At 29.6% G+C, this 18739-nt stretch overlaps 1 protein-coding gene across 4 annotated transcripts in view; it reads right to left on the bottom strand.

Moving 5' to 3' along the window:
* Positions 1 to 5995: 5995 nt before the first annotated feature.
* Positions 5996 to 18739, bottom strand: part of LOC129976463 (uncharacterized) — a 28593-nt gene continuing 15849 nt past the window's right edge. For 3 of the 4 annotated variants that reach the window (XM_056090058.1, XM_056090057.1, XM_056090059.1), the window contains exons 4-6: positions 18052 to 18245; positions 15454 to 15564; positions 5996 to 6183 (exon numbers count right to left, since the gene is read on the bottom strand). In XM_056090058.1, the coding sequence (XP_055946033.1) occupies positions 6016 to 6183; positions 15454 to 15564; positions 18052 to 18245 (473 nt within the window). In that variant the 3' untranslated portion in view covers positions 5996 to 6015. The remainder of the gene's footprint in view (positions 6184 to 15453; positions 15565 to 18051; positions 18246 to 18739) is intronic. The other variant, XM_056090060.1, reaches the window with a different exon arrangement.

The following is an 18739-nucleotide window of genomic DNA, read 5'->3' as shown; positions in this document are numbered from 1 at the left end:
TTTTGTATTTTGTGGAACCCGATAATGTAAATTTATAATCCAATAGTGTTTACAGTGCTGTCTAACAAATAAGAGTTTTATTATAACTAAATGGATTTGCCTCACTTTCAAAATTAATGAATTATTGTAAACGTTCATTTAATTGGGAAATATTTCAATTGCAATAGAATTTTTTTTTTAATAACAAAAAAATATTATTCACAAATTTATATTTATTTATTTATTTGATAAAAAGTGAAACAAAACAAAGAATATTCTTGTAGAAAATATAACATAACAAAAAACGATACAGTTTTATAAAGAACTGTTTTATACATTATACATTTTCCGTTTACACGTAGGTATAATTAAATTGAATTTTTTTCAGGATTTAACATTTTAAAATGTTTATGATGAACAAGAGGTATATAGGAGGTATGAACAAGAGGTATAAATCCATCATGCCCTTGTATTTTTCAGATGTAATAGATCTACTTCTTTTCATACATAAAAGATTATTTTATATTTCTGAAATTATTTTGTCTTTCCCTTTGTGATGGCAAATCAATCATTTTAAATTCAGCATCTCGTTCTATCGAAGTTTTGTAGAACATTTTGTATGGTGCATCCCTTTTAAATCTGATCCAGCATATAGTTAATTCACGGTTTCTCCATCGGTATTTTTATTTCTGTTTAAAACCGCTTTCTCCCGAATTTGGATTGAAAATAATTATAAACGTTTCATTTCATGTATTAAACGTTTATTATGTTTTCGACAATTTCGTATTACTTTATAATAATCCTGGTGAATATACAGGGAACTGGTTTTCGGGATTGTCAGTTCTATCACTCCAAAATCACGATCGTTCGGTAAAATTGAATGCCTTGACAACAAAAATTTATGATCAATAATATTTATTTCATTGTCACTGGACTGCACAATCGGTGTTGGAAGTAAACATATTATTATCGAAACACAAAAATAAGATATACTTTTTTATTATTTATGAAATACTGTACAACCACCGATTTTTATTATCAATGACAGATAGATAAAAACACCCTAGATTTCAGGCATGATATCAAATGGCTACATTTGCTTCACCATATAGCATTCGGAGTTAAATTTTGCCGTAATATATTCGGTCAAAAATAATTTCAATCTAAGATGGACTTGCACCACTTTCAAAATAAACATATTTTCAATACTGTTAAGAGCTAAAACTTCCATCTCCAAAATACAAGAATCTGATTTTTTTTTTACTTTAAATTGTTTAAAGATAAAAAGATCGTAACAAGTTTTACATACAACTACCATTATCTCCATTTTTTTCAAAAGTGGACTTTCCCCACTTTCAAAATGAACGACTGATTTATCTTGTAACATCATAAAATCATCTCGAATTCAAAGAAGCTTCTATTATCACATTTGCTCTGGTCGACAATTAAAATACTAAAATTACAAAAAAAAGAATGAAAAACTTGAGAAAAGGAAATTTAAGAAGTTTCTGGGTAGATAGGTAGGTAGATGATGTTTCTTTTTGGAACAAAAGCCACATTTGACCATACTGTACCAAGCATACGGCATATTAAACTTCGAATTGAAATATAAAATATTTTAAAATCTCTGCAACTGATATAAAAAGAAACTTAAAATGTTTCAGAGAAGCACAGAGATGCTGAGCAAGAAATTAAAATTCTTTGCTCACACTTACCCGCATTTAAAAAAAATCGCATATTATACTACATTAGGTAAAATGAAATGCTTCTTTTCCGGGAAATGCAATTTTGGTTTAAGAATATTCTTTTAATCGAGATAAAAAAAAATATTAACGTTAAATATTTTCATATTTGGAAAGGTAAAAGAAATTCATTCTTCGTACAAGAATTTCCATCATGAGTGGCAATTCTGTAAATGTATGTTTCTTCGAAAATCTAGTTGATTTTAATTGGCAAATAGAGAAAGTCGATTAATATTGGCTTTGGAAATGCCTTCTTTATGGAGATAATTTAAGTGGTAACGAAAACACAGAAAGAACGCAGAAAGTAAACAATCAGATAGATTTGTTTAGAAAAATTTGATAAAATCTCATCTAAAGAATTGATTCAAAATTATTTTAATTAATTGATAAAAAGAAATTAAATGTACTTCAAAATAAAGCGAAATTAGCTAGTTCAATCAGTGGAGAACATTTGAAATTGACAACATTCAAAAATCTTGAAATATTGTAAAATTATTTAAAAATAATATCTAAGATTTGGAATCTAGTATTACAACGGTTTGGGGCATTGTAAAAAAACTGTTAGAGTATTGCGCAGTTTTCAAAATATCAGTTGTGAGTTAAAAATTATTATTAAATCAAAACAAATGTCCAAATTGAACGTTTACAGTTAGAAACGTTATTTTTTTATTTCATCTGTATCCACCTCGGTTTCTAATTAATCCAAAATGCAGAAAATTTCAAGGACATTTAAAAAGAATCTGAAATAGTTTATAACAGAAAAGAAAATGTGATCTTAAGTCTTCTTTTAAAAATGTAATCTGAGAAGTTTATAGATTATAGATAAAAATGATTCATGACAATCTGGTTCATTCAAATTACTAATTTTTTTTTTAAATTTTACTTAATCTATTGACATTTGGAAGATAAAATAAATTGTTTTCAACGTTTTAGTAAAGCTTAATTGACGCATATTTTTCTGAAACTTGAATTTTTTACATTGATTTGTAGATATTTCTTATCACTAAAGACTATAATTCAATTATTTTTTCGAAAAAAAAATATCCATCTAGAGAGGAAAAAAAAAATGATAAACTCAGTTTAAGTGAATGTCGGATTAATCATTTGAAACTTTAATATTTTTTTTTTATGAAAGAGGTAATAATTTTATAAATATATAAAATAATTTAACTGAATTATATATCGGAAAAGATATGCTCATATAATTTTTTTATTAGTAATAAAGACAACTATGTGCATGTTGGCGTTGTCGAGATCTCTTGATCTACAGCTACAGAATCTCGGGCACATGTATTTTGAATACTGAAATATCGACTTAAAATTGATCTTTTGAAATTTTTAAATTAAAAATTAAGCCAAATGACTGCGTTTTTCTGCAATAACTTCATTATTGAATAAAAATAAATTTTTACACTATTTCAAAATTTAGAGGGTTACAATTTAAATTATTCTAATTGAACATTTGAGCAAGCGTTTCATGCATTTTGGCAAGTGTTTTTTGGCAATGTATTTTTTGCCCATACAGTAATTTATAATGTTGAGCTGAAATTCAATTTCACTATTCCAACAAATCGAGTGATTTTATTGTATTTTTGAAAGCTTGAAAAGAATGACTCTGTGTAATATCTCTTTCGTTTAAAAGGATATCAAAAATGTGCAATACCGCGTGATTCTTTTGGCAGTTTGAAGGACCTTGACGATTGAATTGAAGTTACATAAAACAATATCCTCTTCGAACCAGCTGCTAGCCGAAGGCAACCATTGGGAATATAAAATGAATAAGTTTTTGATATATATTTTGACCTTAGCCTAATGCTTAACCTAATGCATAGATAGCCTAATGCTTTATCTGCGTATATCCTATTCCCACCCCAATGAACATATGATAGGTTGAATTAGCGGAAATACGAAAGTGACGTAATCACGAGTGGCTTGTCAGGCACAAAGCAGGATTGTCACTGTTCCTCTTTTTTCTTCTAAGTATAATGTCGCATTTTATGCTTCTTATTATAGTGAAGAAAAATAAGAATGTATATTAGATGTAAAGAAAGACAAAATCTTTATCTGTTGAATAGAATACTCGTTGCGTTCAGAGTCTTACACTAAGTCCACAACTTCATACTGTGGAGAAGGGGGGGGGAGCTCCTTTATTAGAAAGTATATGCCATTCCTGTTCATGATTTATTATACATATACCAAGACATAATCTAAAGGTTTTATGCCAGCACGAAAGAGATTTTATGTAGTAATATGTTAAAAAGATTGTTTATTTGTGAATTCGCACTGTCAGTTTAATAGTGTTACATCGTGGCGGAATTTCCGATTGACCTGAAATTCCCCTCTGTGAATTCGATCTATATTTATTAGAAATGCAGATACTCTTCAATTTTTATTTACAAAAAAAAAAAAAAAACCTCTCATCTGCAGAACAGAGTATTCTTTGCGTTGATAAGACGGCAAAGTCCACAACTATAAGGAGGGGGGAGGGTCCGTTATTAGAAAGTATTTGGAGATATCTCTCCTGTTGATATATTATATATCACAATACACAAGTGAAACATACTATGCCAACTCTAAAATACTGGATGACATGAAGTAACGTGTTAAAACAATTGATTATTTGTGAATTCGTATTGCCAAATTAATATTGCTATATCGGGGTTGAATTTTCCCTGTTAGAATTCGACCTACAATTATTAGGAATTTAGATATTTTCAAATATTTATATACAAAAAAAATCAAATTCTTCTTAAAAAAGTTATTGCTTGCATGTCTGTCCCGCATGGAACATTTTCCTCAACAATTCGAAATGATTTGAATGTTAGAAAATATAATTTTGGAGATAATAATAATCAATAAAAATTTGTGTAAAAAACAAACAATAAGAGAGCTTTATAACATAATTTTTTTCGGGTGATAACATGAAGTAAAATAAAAATATATAAATAAATTTCAATAAAGATTCTTCTTCTGTTAAATATAAATTCAATAATGTATATATGTTTATATATGAAGCATGTATATGCATGTAAGAAATATCATATATTCAAATAATATCGCCAAATATTGAAATATTGATAAAAAAAAATTTTGTTGTCAATGTAAAGCTAAATCAGTTGGCCAAAAAATTCTCCGCATTTTGTTTTTGAACAATAAATTAATCAGAATTAGAGTTCAATGAATTTTTTATTTATTCATATTCTTCAAGTTTTTCTAGTTAGTCCACGAACTTGTGTATTCATTAGGAGGATAATTTTTTCTATTTTTTTAGTTTATTAATTGAATTTTAGACGGCTGAATATTTCCATTAGAAGATTTATTTTTCAATCCATGTAAACGTAGAATTTATTTATTTTCGTCTCTGTCAGCATTTGAGATAGACACTATAGCTGTAGAGTTTTGTGTAAGAAAATTCCCAGTAATTATAAAAACTGCAACGATTTTGGTACTTCTTCGAAGAGTGTGCATTGCTTTATAGTGGTCTGGCCAACATGAATGGCGCGGTCCTCGGTTCGTGTAGCGCTTTTTGCTTTATTTTTTACCTGTGTATTCATATTTAATATTTTTGCTTTTTAAGTTTAATTATATGGGTATACTTCCAGAAAAAAAAACGACATTATTACACAAATACAAAAAAAACATTTTTGTAACTAACTATTAAAGTCTTGTTTTATCTGCTCTCATGATGACAATGTCATATCCCAAGCAGCAAAAGTGGTCGCCAAGCCATTGGCCAATCTTCGCATTCGTCTGATATAGCTCGTCCGTATTTTGCCAATGTCGCCTTTGCATCAGCATTACATCGGATTCTGACCATAGCCTCTGAAGGTCGCTTTTTCATCGGGACGACCATCTTGAATACGATTTCGAAATGGTGAAATTGAGAGTAAATTCAAAAATATAAGTAGTAATGGATAAAATGTAAAATGATTATTGCGGTATAGTATATAGTTTCGAATAATAAGTTAAACTGAGTGCATTCATGATTTATTTTATTTATTTAAATAACCAGTTTTTATATAGATAAAATTGAAATATATCCACATGCAATCTGTATGGGATTCGTATTTAAATATTTTCTGCAAAAAAATATGATTTCACAATAAATAAATAAAAAAACTGCCGTGAGAAACTTGGATTTCCAGATATTTAACATATATATATGCACGAAACGCAGTATTCAAATATCTCATTAAAAAACTTCTTTCTGTCTAAAATTCAGATAATTTTTATTATTTATCTACATATCTTTTGAAAATATATAAAAATCAAATATAAATATAAAAATAAACAGTCAAAATACATTCTTCTGGCCTCCGATTGGAAAATTGCTGTGTTGTTCGTTGGCTTTTTTGAGATAGTCAGACATGCAATAATTTGTTAAAGCACCTCCATACTTGGTTGGCAAATGCGAACCAGGAAAATGATTCAACAGCTCTACTGGAGATGAATGAATATAAATCTGAAATCGAAATAAAATTTGTATTAATACATTTTATAAAATTCATTTAACAAAGCTGTATAATTAACTGATATATACGTCTTTATTCGGAATTAAAATACTTACGATTCCATTATTTTTAAAGTAAAAATTACCTTCATAAAAAAATATTATAATATCAAAAGTATTTATTTATCGTTTGAAAGTTTTTTAAAAAATTAAAATTAGAAAATCGGTTGAATTAGAAGATTTTTAAAGATCGTCGGTATTTAAATTTTTTTTTCTGTAAGTTATAAATATTTGTTATATAAATACTTAATTTTATTCATAAATAACGTAGTAGAAAAAAGATTTTAATGATCGTTTGAGACAATTAATAATATATATTTATTACAAATTATACTATATAATTAATTATCATTCATTTAATTAAAAATTATGTAATTATTTATATTATATTACTGGTACATTATTATAAATTATATTATTAATTCACGAATGAAATTATGGATTATTTCGCAGAAGACTCAAGTAAAGATGGCTGGGTATTTAAATAACAGTAATTTTTAATCTAATAAAATAAATTTCAACGTTAATATAAAAGTTATGAAAAAGTTATAGAAGTGCTTACAAAAGTAAATGGAAATATAAAAAAATAAAACATTTGAGTATCTTAACGCGTTGCCTAGCGACGATGCATCTAAGAATTATCTTATTTTAAAATCGTTTGCATCTTTTCAGTCGCTTGTTAAATTTTAATTAAAAAATAATAATTGATGGGGGAAATTGCACGGAAAAGAAATTTAAATCATTGAAATGATATAATATAGAATTTTAAGCTGATATAAAGTATTTTTTGTGGGATAATCTATTCTGAAGTTAGTGCAGAAAAACGCTAAATTCTTTGTTAGTTTCTAATTAATTCAATACTTAATTAGTTTTTGTAATTTGAAAATCAAACACATCTTTCTTTTTGTCTTAAATATCAAGTGTGTAATATAAAGTTGGATTTTTAACAGAAGGATGGAACATACATACATATTCATAATGACATTTATATCAAGAAAAACCATTAATCGTTTAAGAATTTAAAACAGCTAGAATTTTTGTATCGAAATATAACTTCTTAATTAATTTTATGTTTAAAAGATCACCTTTGACAACATATTTCGTTGGCCAGGGATATTTTTTATACATATTTAAATCTTTGATACATTTATTCTTTAAAGAGAGTAATATATAAATCTTTTATACGATTATAGATTATTGTTCTCTTTCTGATACAATTTTATTCTCCCTTTATTATATACTAGCCGCCTTTGGCGACCAGCCGGTTCGCCAATCTTAATGTTCGTTAAAATTTTAATAATTAAATATTTTATGCAATTTCTACTTTAATAGCTTCTTCATCAAAATATTTTAAAACTTCAAATTTTGATTATCATATAATTCATTCATAATATTATAAAGGCCTTCAGTCATAACGTAATATGTATCTCTCTCATTTTCTGTTATCACCCGTAGAATTTATGCTTTAGATTAAAGTGGAAAGGATTAAACTTCAATTAATATAATAATATTTTTTACTGAAACAAAGCATTTTTTTTTATAATCTGATTACTGAAAATAGAGTCACTCAGCGTTTAAACTTTATGGGCACTAAAGAATATCTTTTTTAATTTATGTAATATCTCAAGAGTTGGTCAACAAAATTTTCTTAGATTCATTATGAGCAGATCGATTAATTAACAATGTTTAAATTTAAATGCATCAAACACTAAGAAAATAAAACGAATCGTTTAAAATAAACTCTTGAAAACAGATTTTAAAAAAACTACTTAAAAAACGATGTACTTAAAACTATAAGCATATACAAAAAATATATAACTAACATAAATACAATTTACTTACAAAAGCATGCGACTAACCCAAAAATAATTTAAATCATCCATTGATAACGGTTGTCATGGCAACAATCAGAACAGAATGCGCATGCGTGAATTTTCTTCGCCGGTTACGTAACGCAAATACGTGATTTTTTCTACGCCAGTTGGGGTAACGCTATGCGGATTAGAAATTTTTAATTTGATTTATTCTGTTTTATTTTAATTCAAAAGTACTTCAGAATGAATCTGAAAGATCGATTCATTAACAATGTTTAATTTTAAATGCATCAAACATTAAGAAAATAAACAGAATCGATTGAAATAACCCGCCGAAAAATTTTAACCCTAGCCTCATTACTGTTGGGAGAAAAAAATACTGAAGCCTTTCTCGTTTGGCGGTGGGGAAAATGGAAGATTTTTTTGGCGGAAAAGTTGGCGGTGGGGAAAATGGAAGATTTTTTTAGCGGGAAAGTTAGTTTTTAATTAATAATTAAAATTGTAATTAAAAATTCGAAAAAAGGAACCCCAGATGCACATTCCCAGCCTCCAGGATATACATGTACCAAATTTGGTAGCTGTATGTCAAACGGTCTGGCCTGTAGAGCGCCAACACACACACACACACACACACACACACACACACATTGAGCTTTATTATAAGTACTAGCCGCCTTTGGCGACCAGCCGGTTCGCCAATCTTAATGTTCGTTTAAATTTTAATAATTAAATAGGTTGAACCGGAGTTTAACCCCCTTCTTCGCCAAGTTGCGATAACGCTCCAAAGCTGGCAATCTTTATTATGCACTATAATTGAACATCTGTTCCTTTGCTTTTGAACATTTCACAAGGTCGTTGTTGGCGATTTTTAAAAATTGCTCCAAGCAGGAGGTTAAACTCCGGTCGTACCATTAAATATTTTACGCACTTCCAACTTTAATAGATTCTTCGGCAAAATATTTTAAAACTTCAAATTTTGATAGTCATATAATTTACTCATAATATTATAAGGGCCTTCAGTCATAGCCTGATATGTATCTTTCTAATTTTCTGTTACCCCTCGTAGAAATTATGCTTTAAATTAAAGTGTAAATGATTAATCTGCAATTAATATAATAATATTTTTTACTGAAACAAATCATTTTTTTAATACTATGATTACTGATAATAGAGTCACTGAGCGTTTAGACTTTATGGGCACTAAACAATATATTTCTTAATTTATGTAATATCTCAAGAAATTGTCAACAAAAATTTCTCAGATTCATTAACAATGTTTAATTTTAAATGCATCAAACACTAAAAAAATAAAATGAATCGTTTAAAATAATCGGTCAAAAACAGGTTTAAAAAAATACTTAAAAACGATGTACTTAAAACTATAAGCATATACAGAAAATATATAACTAACATAAATACAATTTACTTAAAAAAGCATGCAACTAACCTAAAAATAATTTAAATCATCCGTTGGTTGCCATGTCAACAGTCAGAAAACAATGCGCATGCGTGAATTTTCTTCGCCAGTTACGTTAACGCAAGTGCGTGAATTTTTCTACGCCAGTTGGGGTAACGCTATGCAGATTATACATTTTTAATTTCCTTTATTCTGTGTTATTTTAATTCAAAAGTACTTCAGAATGAATCTTAAACATGGATTAATTAACAATGTTTAATTTTAAATGCATAAAACATTAAGAAAATAAACAGAATCGTTTGAAATAATCCGCCAAAAAATGTTAACCCTAGCCTCAATTCTGTTGGGAGAAAAAAATTACTGAAAGTTGGCGGTGGGGAAAATGGAAGATTTTTTTGGCGGAAAAGTTGGCGGTGGGGAAAATGGAAGATTTTTTGGCGGGAAAGTTAGTTTTTAACTAATAATTAAAATTATAATTAAAATTTGAAAAAAAGGGACCCCAGGTGCACATTCCCGACCTCTAAGGTATACATGTACCAAATTTGATAGCTGTATGTCAAATGACCTGACCTGTAGAACGCCAACACACACATACACATTGAGCTTTATTATAAGTACTAGCCGCCTTTGGCGACCAGCCGGTTCGCCAATCTTAATGCTCTTTAAAATTTTAATAATTAAATATTTTATGTAATTCCTACTTTAATAGCTTCTTCATCAAATATTTTAAAGCTTCAAATTTTGATAGTCATGTAATTCACTCATAATAATATAAAGTCCTTCAGCCATAACATAATATGTATCTCTCTAATTTTCTGTTAGTTCCGGTAGAATTTATGCTTAAAATTAAAATGGAAATGACTAAATTGCAATTAATATAATAATATTTTTTTCTGAAACAAACCATTTTTTTTAATAATATGATTACTGATAATAGAGTCACTGAGCGTTTAAACTTTATGGGCACTAAAGAATATCTTTTTTAAGTTGTGTAATATTTCAAGAATTTCTCAACAAAATTTTCTCAGATTCATCATGAACAGATCGATTCATGAACAATGTTTCATTTTAAATGCATCAAACTTTAAGAAAATAAAATGAATCGTTTAAAATAATCGGTCGAAAACAGGTTTAAAAAACTACTTAAAAAACGATGTACTTAAAGCTATAAGCATATACAAAAAATATATAAATAACATAAATACAATTTACTTACAAAAGCATGCAACTAACCTAAAAATAATTTAAATCGTCCGTTGATAACGGTTGTCATGGCAACAATCAGAATGCGCATGCGTGAATTTTCTTCGCCAGCTCCGGTAACGCAAATGCGTGAATTTTTCTACGCCAGTTGGGGTAACGCTATGCAGATTATACATTTTTAATTTCCTTTATTCTGTGTTATTTTAATTCAAAAGTACTTCAGAATGAATCTGAAACATGGATTAATTAACAATGTTTAATTTTAGATGCATAAAGCATTAAGAAAATAAACAGAATCGTTTGAAATAATCCGCCGAAAAATGTTAACCCTAGCCTTATTACTGTTGGGAGAAAATAAAAATTAAACCTTACTCATTTGGCGGTGGGGAAAATGGAAGATTATTTTGGCGGGAAAGTTGGCGGTGGGGAAAATGGAAGATTTTTTTGGCGGGAATGTTAGTTTTTAATTAATAATTAAAATTCTAATTAAAATTTCAAAAAAAGGGACCCTAGGTGCACATTCCCGACCTCTAAGGTATACATGTACCAAATTTGATAGCTGTAGGTCAAATGACCTGGTCTGTAGAGCGCCAACACACACACACACACACACACATTGAGCTTTATTATAAGTATAGATAGATAGATTATTATTCTGTTTGTCTTTCATACAATTGTATGTTATTTATCATTAATTACTTTATACAATTATTATTATTATTATTACTATTATGAGAATTTATTACTCTCTAAAAAGTGTTTTGAAATTTCAACTTGCATTTGATTTTCAGCCCTTTATTTGAATAGTTCTACATCGTTTTCATTAATTACCTAAATCAACTTTTCCAGTGGAATATGATAACAGCTTAGAAATAAAATAAAATTATTGTTTAAACGTATTTTTTTTAAATTTCATAAGTACGTAAAAGCTTTCGAGAAATCTTTAGAAAAGAATATCAAAAAAATCAAGAATAACAATTATTTGATGATATTTCTGCAATATAGAAACACCTACAGTGGCTCAAAAAATTGAGAGTACACCTTACTTTTACTTGATAAATGCGACTTTCAATATAAATAACACATTACCGGGAAGTGCAAACATGTTTTTATTTTTTCACATAAAAAATGGTTTAATTTAGAGTGAAAATAAAGAAAAATGAACGAAAAATTTCTAAATTGAAAAGTTTCAGAAGCATTTTAAATAAACATACGCAGAATTTTGCCTCAAAAAATTGAGAATACACCAATGAAATTTTTGCGCTATCACGCATAGAAACAAAGTGTCACTATTGAATTGCATGTATTTTGGGCTCTTATAATGGCTTCTAAACGTCATGGTATCGATTCGACCAATTTTTGGTGATATCTGAAGATATTTTATCACTTTCTTCTTGCACCACTTGTTTTAAATGGGATTTGTTTCTAATTTTGTATTTTTAAGCCACTTTTTCGAGTATGGCCCCTGAATATTCAATGGCATTGATGTCGGGGTACTGTGGTGGTGAGTGCAACTGCTATTTACTATGAAAAAAGACACCATATTTTGAAGTTAACGTGTATTCTGTTTGGGGTCGTTGTCCTGCTGGAAAATGGAATTTCCCTCTAAACCCAAATTTTTAACACTTTTCTTTAGATTGCTGCTACCATTTGGTTCATCCAATTTGTTGCAGAAACTTTTCAAATCATAGGCAGAAGTGTAAGTGCTCAAACTGTGCTAAATGCCATTAGACAAGCTGGATATAAAAGTCGCATTGTTAGAGAGAAACCGTTCATCAGCTTGCAAATTCAGAAAAAGCATTTGAAGTTTGCAAACACTCACCAATTGAAGACCAATAACCTTTGGAAGAAATATATATTTAGTAATGAAAGAAAACTCAACATTTTTGGCAGTGACCGCCATCGTACTGTATGGAGAAAGACTAATACTGCTTTGGATCCAAAAAATGTACGACTTACAGTTAAACATGATGGTGACTCTTTTTGATTTGAGGTTACATGGCTTCATCCGGGGTAGGAAATTTAATTTTTATAGATGACATTATAAATTATATGGTTTACTTGGATATTATTCACAGCAATTTAAAGGAAAGTGCTAAAAATTTGGGTTTAGATGGAAATTTCATTTTCCAGTAGAACAACGACCCCAAACAGAATACATGTTAACTTCAAAATATGGTGTCTTTTTCATTGTAAATAGCAGTTACACACACCACCACAGTATCCCGACATCAATGCCATTGAATATTCGGGGGCCATACTCGAAAAAGTGGCTCAGAAACATAAAATTAGAAACAAAACCCATTTAAAACAAGTGTTGCAAGAAGAATGGGGTCAAATATCTTAAGACAGCACCAAAAATGGGTCGAATCGGTACCATGACGTAGCCATGGTACCATTATAAGAGCCAAAATACATTAATTTTAATAGTGATACCTAGTTTCTATGCGAAATAATAGAAAAGTTTCATTGGTGTATTCTCAATTTTTTGAGGCAAAATACTGCGTATGTTTATTTAAAATGCTTCAGAAACTTTTCAATTTAGAAGTTTTTCGTTGATTTTTCTTTGTTTTTACTCTAAATTAAACCATTTGTTATGTGTAAAAATATAAACATGTTTGCACTTCCCGGTAATATGTTATTTATATTGAAAGTCGGCTTAATCAATTAAAAGTAAGGGGTACTCTCAATTTTTTGAGCCACTGTATATTGAATTTATTAGTCAGTTTTTTTAAAAATACATTTTTAAAAAGCAAAATCGAATTTTCAACTATTTATTTAAAAACTTAAATAATTTTTTTATGATTTATGGGTTTTTTTAAGTAATATAGTTTATCAACTTTTGGTGGTTCTTACTACTGACAGAGGGCTCCTAAAATTTAATAATGAAATTAGAATTTAATAATAGTTAGTATAAGATTCATCCTGTGCTTAAAACTAAAAATTGGATTTTGTTTAATAAGTAGGTAGTTTACTGAACGAATTAAAATGTGAAATTACAATATGACTAAATTTAGAAATCTGATGAATCGAACACATACGATTGTAATAAATCTCTGTATCAGTTTAGTTTAGTTCCTTTTAGTTATATTAGCGTCCAGTTTCAAAGCAACAATAGGGCTATTTTGGGACGGATCTCGTAATTTTGAACCGAGGTCAGATGACGAGGACGACGCCTGAACTGGCACCCCTCTCTAAACTTTCACACTACATCAGCGGGAGAACATTTAGCCCTGATGTATTTAGCGTGCACCAGACCCACTTACACGATGGTTCTGGGGTTCACGATGGTTCTCGAACCTGAGTCGAACCCGTGGCCCAAAGTTATGACGTCAAGGAAATAGTTTGCAATAAAAAAGTTCATGCATCCGGAACAAACAGATCATATTTAAGGGAAATAAAATATTATTACTTTATTGTCTGACAATCATGAACATAAAATTATATGTAAGCATTCTAACAAAATAAAATGTAAATAGTATTACTGCCAATTTAGTTAGTTGCCAAAAGCAGTTAGGATTTAACAGAATTGAATCACCGATTCCGTAACACACAAGTCAATTTTATTTTTGAAAAGTGTGTTTATGTGGTTTTCACATTTTAATCATGAACATAAAATTTCATATAAAATAAATAAACAATTCAATTAAAATCAAATTGCTAATAATTATAGTTAAAATATTTGGGACGAATTTGCAGAAAATATCTTTCTTTTCTATTTAAAGTGATGGTATGAGATGGGGAAAAAAACTTATGACGTTAATGAAAACATAATCGTGTTTATTGGGAGCAAAATAATTAATGCCACTTTTCAAAATTAATTTGCAAATTATCCAGGCTCCGTTACAAGAATGTTTATAATCACCATGTGTTCTCAATTGTCTCAGAGATTATGAGGTAATTCAAAACTAGTGGGTTGGCATTTGATTACAGTAATGAATGTATTACAGAGAATATACTTGAAATTATGAGAAGCTGCTGTATATTTCCTTGAAATTCATTTTCTTCCTCTTTCCGTATTATCTCAAATTTCTATATTTTTATTGCTTGTTCAGTAAAAAAAATATTTTATGGAATATTATATGTTATTATATCTATTCAACGATATTAGTCTGGTGTAATTTATAATCACTTTATCTTCAATTTTGAAACAAGCTTTTATAAAATCAGAAATTAGTGAACAATTTGACACACTAGAAGAAAGATTAAACGAATTTAAAATGAGTAAGAAACATAATTTCAATTTAGTTGCAAAAAAACACCAATATTTTTTCAGAGATTTTTTTTTATAATTAATCAGTTTGTTAAAGCTATTAACGTCTTGACATTATTTATTTATGTTTTTCTTGGAATCGTAATTCATTGATTTTACGACATATTTTCAATCTTGGCGATTATTTAAAATCGGAAAATAAATAAATGAACAGAAAATTCCTAGAAATAAATACCAAACAAAATTTTATTATTAGATGGATTTGTTACATTTTTGAAAGGTTCACTTATTTCATTTCTTGCAAAAAAGAAGCATTATTTTTTTCCAAAGATTTTTTGAAAGTATTCAATTTGTTAAAGCTATTAACGCCTTGTTATTATTGATTTATGTGGAATCATTGATTCAATTGATTTTGCGATATATTTTCAATCTTTGTAATTATTCAAATTCTGGAAAGTTCCGCTTATTTTATTTCCAGTAAAAATGCTATTCTCTCAACAATTTCATAAAAAAGATACAGAAAAATATTTATTTTAGATTGTTATGCAAAAATTTATAAGCAGAGTCACACTTACATTAGTTTTAACGTATTCTGGTAAGAAAGGCATTGACAGATTCAGCAATATCTTCATCAAGAAATTTGCATTTAATATGTGTACCCCAAAGAAATTTCCTGGTAATATATCCTGTAAAAAAGACATTTATTACACATCAAATGACAAAATAAATTTCTGTATTCTGCAGAAGGTTGACAAATTATGTAATCAATTTTATTGAAGAAATATTTATGTATGTTATCATCAAAAATTAAAATCTCATATTCTATAGAATGTCTGAAACTTTTCGGAAGTATATGAAGCGTTTACATTTAAAACATTTTCTATGTTTTATGTATATTACCAAAAATTGTTATTTTTAAGCGTTCTAACACGAATGAGAGGTTTGTATCGTTTAGCAGAAAATAGTTTTGATTATATAAAACATGGCATATTTCTTTTTTTTTTAATTATGCCACTGTGATTCCTATTATGCATTAAGCCAATTTAAAAATAAAAAAAATATAGAATTATAGCAATTGGCAGTAATCAAATATGTAATTATTAGCCATTGCTTTTGTTTGGGGAAAAAGATGATTTTAATGATAATCTTATGTACCTATATTTTACATTTCGCAGAAATTATTTTATTGAAATAATAAAAATAATTTTATTTTATTGAAAATTAGCATTTTAAACTTTCGATTTTTAGGCTGGATAGCCTGGTTGATAGAGAGTTGGATTCGCATCGCTTAAATTGAGAGTTCACCCCCCCCCCAGACCCCGGATGTAGGCTCTCCGTGTACATGGTGGCTGGTTTACGTATAAATCTGTCATAGACAAAAAGTCCTTTAAGTCGAGACAATACCATAATACCATTGGGGGTATTGGATGAGAGGTAATCGTTCTCTGAATTCAGGTCTAAATTATGGTCCGTGGATGAGTGAATGAAATGTGTGAATGCGTGAATGAAGTCCGCCTCTTGAAAACGACTGTAACGCATTAGTAGTTAAAACGTAATCTTGGCCCTAGAAACTTGGCCTATAAACAAACAACTAACAAAAGACATTAAATCTCGACTTAAAATCACTAACTTGGTCAGTGGTTTTGTCCCTGACGAGTGCCTAAGCAAAACAACATTACACTCTTGTTCTTGAAAAAAAAAAAAAAAGATTGGCCTTTATTAGCGCTTTTAAAGGAAATTCGAAAATTTATGTTTTTGATTACAAGAATAAAATGTTAAGCACGTTCCGGCAGCTCTGCATATTGTTGCGTTGTTTCCTCCACAAAGTCCGTAAAGCCAACGGGTCCGCTGTAGTGGGTGTATGGTGACGCAGTCAACAGCTCTCGATAACGAATACCGACATTTGTTAGCACGAATAAACTGACAACAAATACACAGTCGAAATGTAGCAAGAAATAAACAGCAGCACTTCTAGCACGCAAGCAGCAAAACGCAAGCAGCAAAATAATGAGCTCAGAAAAGGAGAACTCGTTCAGCCTAAAACATGATCTGAACCCAAATGACTAACTGTACGACTGGCTACTCAACACACAACTCGATGCTGTTCAATATTTGCCGCCAAGACTCGTCGCAATGCTCAATTTTTCACTCCACTAGTAGCTAGAGCTTTGCTGGAATGATACAAATAATTTCATCACTGACATAACTGTAACTAGCTGTATGACTATATCTGCCTTGGTAGGCCAATCTTTTATAGCTTCTGGAGTAGGGCACAGAAAGTTTTCGAAAAATCAACATTATTTGCCTAAAATTAGTCTTATTGCCAAAATTCTTGAGGTTTAAAATTCTTGAGTATCATTCATTTTGTCGCCAAAGTTGCGACTATGTCGCGAAATTTGTCGCCAAGCCCGAGGATCAATCAAAAGGCATCTGATCAGCATTCAATAGAACTGTCCTTAAAAATATCTTTCCGAAGATGGAACTAAATGTGCTGAGAAATTTGTGCCGCAGATTCGGAACAACAGTTTCAGTTAGATTATAATATATTTTGATATGTGATCATTGTGTCAATTATTTATTGAATTCAAGTTTGAATTTTAAAAATGTTTGTCATGATACACTCGATTAAACTCGCAAAATTGTCCTTTATGCTGCCACAACTTATTCAATAACCTACTTTTCGCCTAAAATTTGGTAGAAAGACACAGATTTATAGGATCGCATACCAAATTTCACCATTCTTCTTCCAAGCGTTTCTGAGTTTACAATGTACGACATCGGGATACATTAAATTCTTGTTGTTTATAATGGCACTTGCCATGGACAAGCTCGCTGACGAAGTCACTGATTTTAAGCCTAGGGAGCGTCTCTTGTTTTAGTAGCGCCAACTAGGGCGAAGTGTACGTCTTAGCTACTCACGCATCACATTCGCTTGCACAACCCCTTTTTACAGGGGGGGGAAGGGGAACATTCACACACCTCTCAGAGAGAACAACCATGCCCGAAACGGGACTCGAACCCAGGACGCTGAGGCCACGAGGAAGACGCGCTACCCCTATGCCAGGACGCCGGCACATTAAATTCTAATGTATAACATCGAAATTTAGTATATAACAGAATGTATAACATTGGAATAATTATTTATATAAGAATATTTCTTAATTCATACTTACAAACGTCACATGGTTTAATAAATACATGTTATATGGGGTGCAGAATTTTAGATAACGTGTTCCGGTGTTCGAGAAATCTTGGATGAGGTGGAATCCACTCGCTTGAGAAACAGGATTCCTTAGCTCCTGCAGAAAAATCATGCAGAGTATTTGCTTCATAGTTTCAAATGGAAGTTCGTCAGGATTCCAATTACCTACAATAACATTGAATTTAAGACGAGAATTATTAACACAGTATTAGCACAAAATGCGTGATACTGTACTGACGATACCTTTCCGGCATTTTACTATATCGAACATTATATATATATATATATATATATCATCCAAACTATAATTTGTACAAGAAACGAGCAATCATAAAAGATGCGTCAGCCTATATTGCGACACAAGAGCAAAAAAGGAAAGGAATATTTCCCTTCAGTGATTTTACTATGAAATATTGATTTGTGTTTCTTTGACATGTGTAGTCTTAGAAAAAGGAAATGATGAAAGCATTACGGATTTTTATTATATACTAGTTGGTTCCCGGCGCTTTGCTGGCGCAAAATAAATAAATTTGGAAATATCGTTTGAAATTTAGAATAGCTGCTTTGTTTAATTAGGAATGATAGAAAGAATCATATTTATTTCCTTATAGGCAATGAATACATTCATTGAAATTTAATGATATGTAAATCAGACATAT

Source organism: Argiope bruennichi, chromosome 7 (genome assembly GCF_947563725.1).
Source record: "Argiope bruennichi chromosome 7, qqArgBrue1.1, whole genome shotgun sequence".
Lineage (NCBI taxonomy): Eukaryota > Metazoa > Arthropoda > Arachnida > Araneae > Araneidae > Argiope > Argiope bruennichi.
Note: the sequence above shows the minus strand (reverse complement) of the source record. Positions and strands in the feature narration are given on the sequence as shown.